This window comes from Athene cunicularia (genome assembly GCF_003259725.1).
Source record: "Athene cunicularia isolate RWA chromosome 15 unlocalized genomic scaffold, athCun1 chr15_part1, whole genome shotgun sequence".
NCBI lineage: Eukaryota > Metazoa > Chordata > Aves > Strigiformes > Strigidae > Athene > Athene cunicularia.
Window position 1 is genome coordinate 15,145,867 of NW_020799121.1, and position 5,343 is coordinate 15,151,209.

General features: G+C 63.0%; 1 protein-coding gene across 1 annotated transcript in view; it reads left to right on the forward strand.

Annotated features, from left to right (window-relative positions):
- The first annotated feature begins 567 nt into the window (after positions 1-567).
- Positions 568-5,343, forward strand: part of SEZ6L (seizure related 6 homolog like) — a 22,354-nt gene continuing 17,578 nt past the window's right edge. The window contains 3 exon segments of the mRNA XM_026859992.1: positions 568-693; positions 695-1,403; positions 1,576-1,709. Of these exon segments, the coding sequence (XP_026715793.1) occupies positions 568-693; positions 695-1,403; positions 1,576-1,709 (969 nt within the window).

The following is a 5,343-nucleotide window of genomic DNA, read 5'->3' on the forward strand; positions in this document are numbered from 1 at the left end:
GTGTTTCGCAGAGCCGCCGTGGTGCTTACAGCTTATTTTACGCCGCCAACCGCAGCCCGATCAGACCCGCTGGTGGTGAATAAATCTGTATTTCCTGCAATTAAACTCCCTGGCCCGAGCGGTGGTGGTGCGGCTTTGATTACCCTTTTTTTTTTTTTTTTTTTTCCCCCCGCACAACGCGTTGCCCAACACAAAAGGTTAGCGGCTGCCTAAGGAGAGACTTCGCAGAAGCGGGCGGTGTTCTGCCGCGGGAGGCTGGAGGAAGCCGGTTAATCGGCGTCTGTTCCCCGCCAGGCAGCAGCGTGGGGAAGACAATGGAAAGAGCCACAGCCTAATCAGGCGCTTTGAAATAGTCGTGTTTGCTGATGACAATTGCAAAAATAAAAGCTTTTCAGAGAGACCGAGCCAGAGCAACAAACTCAGCAGGAGCGGGTGAACCTCCCTGAACAAGTGACCTCTAGATAAAGAGACAAATAGCAGCTCTGAAATGGCGAGATAAAGCCCCTGAGTTTCAGCAGAAACCCAACTTTGAGGGAATCGGTGCAGGCTCATTATCGCTTTCCCATAATGAGCCCGTCTGGGAGAGCGGCAGGCGTTCGATGGGCCGCAGCTCCCCGGGGGGCTGATTTCGTACCGCCACCACGGCTGTCATTTCATGCCCGGAATTGCCCTAGTCCCACTTTTCCCCATTTTTCTTTTTGCAGACAGCGGATCAGGAGCAGCGCTGGTCCCCGCCAGCCCTGACCCTCTCACCGCAGACGAGCTGGTGGACAAGACGGTCGGTGGAGCTGGGGAGCTGGGGCACGCCACGGCCCTCAACCTGCTGCCGGCCACAGAGGAGGGCACTGAGCCGGCGGCAGAGACGACGCTGCTGGTGCGGAGCCACATCCCACCAACGCCCACCACCGCCCCCAACGCTGATGCGAAACAAACTTTCCCCGTTAAGAAAAAGCCACCAACTCTAAAGCAAGTAAATACAGCAAGGAAGCACCCAAGGCCCAAGCCCACCCAGGCGGGGCCCCCCCGGGCTGCCTCCCCGGCCAGCCCGCTGGGCTCTGGGCTCCCCACTGCCTCCCAAGAGCTGCGCACGCCGGCAGAGGCAGCAGCCGGGGTGGGGGATGTGGAGCAGAGCCCCCCCGAGCTGCCCTGGGGGAGCCAGGCCACCACCAGCCACCCCGTGCTGCAGATCTCCCCGTCCACCCTGCCGCCGGCGGCCCCTCGGCCCTTCCCCGACAGCCTGGGCGATGCCGCCGACGCTCCGACCGTGGCTCCCACCGGTGCCGCCGTCAGCCGGACGAACGGCGCGGAGAGGGAGGTGTACAGCTCCGAGTCGGAGGAGAGCCAAGAAACCACCACGTCCACCATCGTCACCACCACCATCACCACCACGGAGCCCACGCCGGGTAAGCCGTGGGGTTACGGGAGCTGACGGGCAGCGGCTCTGCCCGCGCGGCGCGGTGGCCGCTGGAGCTGGAGCCCCGGGGGCTGGGTTTTAGGGAGCACCCGGGCGCGGGAGGGAGCTGTGGGGTGAGCCGTTCCCCCAGGGCGATCGCTGACAAAGCGCATCCTCCCCAGTCCTCTGCAGCATGAGCTTCCACGACCCCGAGGGCTACATCGACTCCACAGACTACCCCCCGCTGCCCCTGCACAGCTACCTGGAGTGCACCTACAACGTCACCGTCTACACGGGCTACGGCGTCGAGCTCCAGGTGAGAAGCGTGTCGCTGGGGGGGGATGACCATGGCCTGACCCCCCTGCTGCACAGCAGCAAATAGGACAAAGCACCCACGGCCTTGGGCACGGCTGCCCCGGGTTCCTGCACTTGCTACAAACGCCCCTTCCTAGGGCAAAAACTAGATTTTTCTGAGGCTGTGTTAATAAATAAACTGTACGAGGGACCTGGTACATCCCGAACACCCGTTGGGAAACGGTCAGTGTGAAGTTTGAGGTTGGACTGGGTGATCTTCAGGGTCTTTTCCAACCGAGATGATTCTGTGATTCTGTGAACGTCAGCGATGAAATGCCACACGATTAATTTAACAACGAGGCACCGGCAGGCAATTTGCAAAAAAGAAAGGCACCCAGCTTTCATGGGAAGGGGCAAAGAGGCAGCTCCCCAGCCCGCCGGGGGGCGCGCGGGTGGGCAGCCCACGTCCCCTCTCCTGCTAGAGCTTGCTCTGGATGGGTGTTGACGAAGAGCTCCCACCCCGAAGCAGGGCCACGTCCCTGGGCATCGCGGGGTAGAACCCACGCGGGCGAGCGGGCGTTCTGCAGCAGGCCCGGGGCCAGCGCCGCGTTTCTGCAGGAAAGCGGCTGCAGGTGCCGGGAGCTGGCGCGGAGCAACGGGCACGGCCGGTGCGGGTGCAGCACGCCGGTGCCAGGGCTGCTGCCGTGCCGGGGACGTGCAGACCCGTCAGAGCCGGGGGGTCCGGCCCATTCCAGGCGTGTTCCATCGGCGCTCCCCGAAACGCCGTGCCCCACGGCCTGGCGGGGCTGGACACGGGGCCACGCTTCGAGCGCTGTCAGCCCGCGGTCTCCACGCCCTGGCGCACAATCCTTTCTTGCTCATGCGCTGTCCCCATGTCACCGTTTGCAGCCAATTAAAATCCAGTCAGTTCTAATCCATGTAATTAAGAACGTGCATTAAAAGGAGGGGTGGTTCCAGCGAGCTTGTTCCCGCGTCCCCCCGGCGGGCGCGAGGGTCTCACCTCTGGCACGACACAGAAGCGAGCCCCGGTGCCGCAGAGCTCGGCGGCCGCGGCAGCGAGCACGGGGCAGTGTCCCTGTCTCCGACACTTTTCCATGGCAGTAACTGTCTCCCCAAATCCGCAGGGTGCCCAAGTCAGGCTGCTCTGCTGTAAATTCGCCTCTGTCCATAATCCATCAGGTGACACCGCGCCTGACCTCGCTCCATTGTCAGCTGAGATTTTAATGGACCATAAAATTAGCCTCTCCACCTCCCCCCGAGCTCTGCGTTTCACTTTGCTGATACTTCGGAGTATTTCAGACAAATTAAATCACAACAGCGGGTCCGCGCTGGCTGAGCACGGCCTCGTCCGGAGCTGGCTGGGCGGGCACCGTGCAGCCCGTCCAACAGCAGCTCCCGGGGTGCTCGAGGTGTCGGGGGGGGCTGCGCAGGGCAGGGCTGGGTGGGCACCCCGGGAGCTGGAGGAGGGTGGGCCCTGGGGTGCTGAGCCCCCTGGAAGTGCTGCCTGCAGCTGCATACGGCAAAACGCCCACCCGGGCCCTGCCCCGGCGTGGGCAGCAGCTCCGCAGAGGTGCCCCTGGAGGGGAGGGGGCTGCAGGTGCCCATGGATGGGACTGATGCTCCCATCAGTGAGTGCCCGACCGGCTGCAGGGAGCGAGCTGTGCTCCACAGATGGGCTTTTTAACCATTTAGGCAGTGGCAGTGACAGGATTTACGTCCCAGGGAAGCTACAAACAGTGTTCATGGCAAGCGGGACAACAGATTCATCCCCGCTCCTTAGTTTTGCACGGAGAACGGCACACGCGACGCGTGCTGGTGGAGGAGGCAGACAGCGCGGTGCAGAAACCTTCTCCGTGTTTCCATACAAACCTGATTTTAAAACGGGTTCCCCCCGGACCCCATCCCTGAGCAGCGGGGCCGGTGCAGGAAGCTCTGGTCCCACGGCTGGGACTTCTCCCCGCTGTCACAAAGAGGTTTTGCCGTCAGGACCAGCTGCTGCTGAAAACCTGCAAAACCAGCAGCAAAGATGAGCTGAAACTGGGGGTGTCTCTGCATGAGCTGCCACTGGCGGAGGGGGGGAACTGCCCGCTGGTGGCCAGCCCCGAAGGCAGCCAGCCCCTGGCAGTGACCCAGCCCCTCGCCCCAGGGCTGGGGAAATGGGGCACAGCACAGCAGAAGGGCTCGTAATCGTGGGGTTTGGGCTATCTCTAACCCTTGCTCCCCCGCCAGGTGCCAGCACCCACAGCAGTGCACAGGGATTGTGTAGGGCCCAGCACCGTGCCTCAGTTTCCCCACCCGTACACCAAGAGCAGCGGCCTCATTCTGTGCTGCTCTCTGGCTTGCACTTTGGGGAGGAATTAGCACAGAGACGCTGGGAGTGGCCGCCCTGTTCTTACTGTTCCTTACCAGAAGGGCTGGGACTGGCGGGGGCTGCAGGGAGGGCTCACGGGTCCAGGGTGAGGGGGGCACGAGCTGGCAGGAGCGGTGGCACCATGGCCCGTCCCCGCTGTGCCAGCCCGGCTGGGGCAGAGCCCAGGCCTGAGCTGGGTGGGACGGCCATCACCCCCCCGCCGCTCCCCTTTGCTTTGCCTGGCGCCTGCGGACTCTCTTCCATCGCTTTTTTTGAAAAATTATTTCACACGTAGAAGCGCCACGACCTTCAGTGGCTCCGAGGCTAATTACATCGGGCAGGTGCTGGAGTAACGCAGAGCAGCTTCCTCAGCTGCCTCGCCGTGATTTGGGTAATTGGTTAGCATTTAAGTGATTTGGATTTAATTCACAGCTCCTGTAATGGAGATGGGCAGGGGAGACCTTGCTGGGTGAGGAGGAGCAGGGCTGAGCTCTCCTGCCAGGATGACGTGATGTCACCCACAGGGGATTCCTTTTTTTTTTTTTTTTTTTTTTTCACGTGGGTTTGCTGAGCTGAGCTGGGAGCTCTGGAGGCCAGGCCTGCTCTGGGGTGCTGGTTTGGGAGAAGCAGGGCTGGGGAGCGAAGCTGGGCAGGTGCCGTGTTGCTCTGCGCTGGGGGGGACTGGGGGGCTGCGTTGGATGGGCTCTGTGTGGAGCCTGGGCTGGGGCACCCCCCTGTCACGAGTGGTGCGTGGTCTCAGCGGGAGGCTGGGCATGGGGAAGGATTCTCCGCCGGCATTCAGCGTTGGGCCCGGGGAGGGCAGAGCAGCTGATGGGGGGGTGCTGCCTCTTACCTCAGCGAGCTTTGCTAAAGGCGTCTGCAGGAGGAGGAGAAGGTGCTGGGACAGGAAGGGGTGACCTCGCGTGGGGGGTCCCGTCTCAGCGCAGGGACCGTGGGAGAGCCTGGTGGTGGCAGGAATGACGCAGGCCTGTTCCCAAAGCAGAGACGGGGAGCGCAGAGCCCTGGAGCTGCTCCTGCAGGTGCTTGGAGCCGTGGGACCCTCCGTTCCTTCCCTCGCACCCTTCGGAGTCAGACCCTCGGGGAAATCTGCCTCTGGCGAGGAGCAGGCGCGCAGCCTGGGTGTCGGGCATGGTCTCGGGAGAGGCTGCCAGCGAACCTGCCCGCTGCCGGGCCGTGGGAGAGAGCGGGGTCCCTGCTCAGCTCGCTGCCGGCAGCCCCCCGCATCTTTCACAGCGTCCTGGAGAGAGCCGTGCCTCATCCCGCC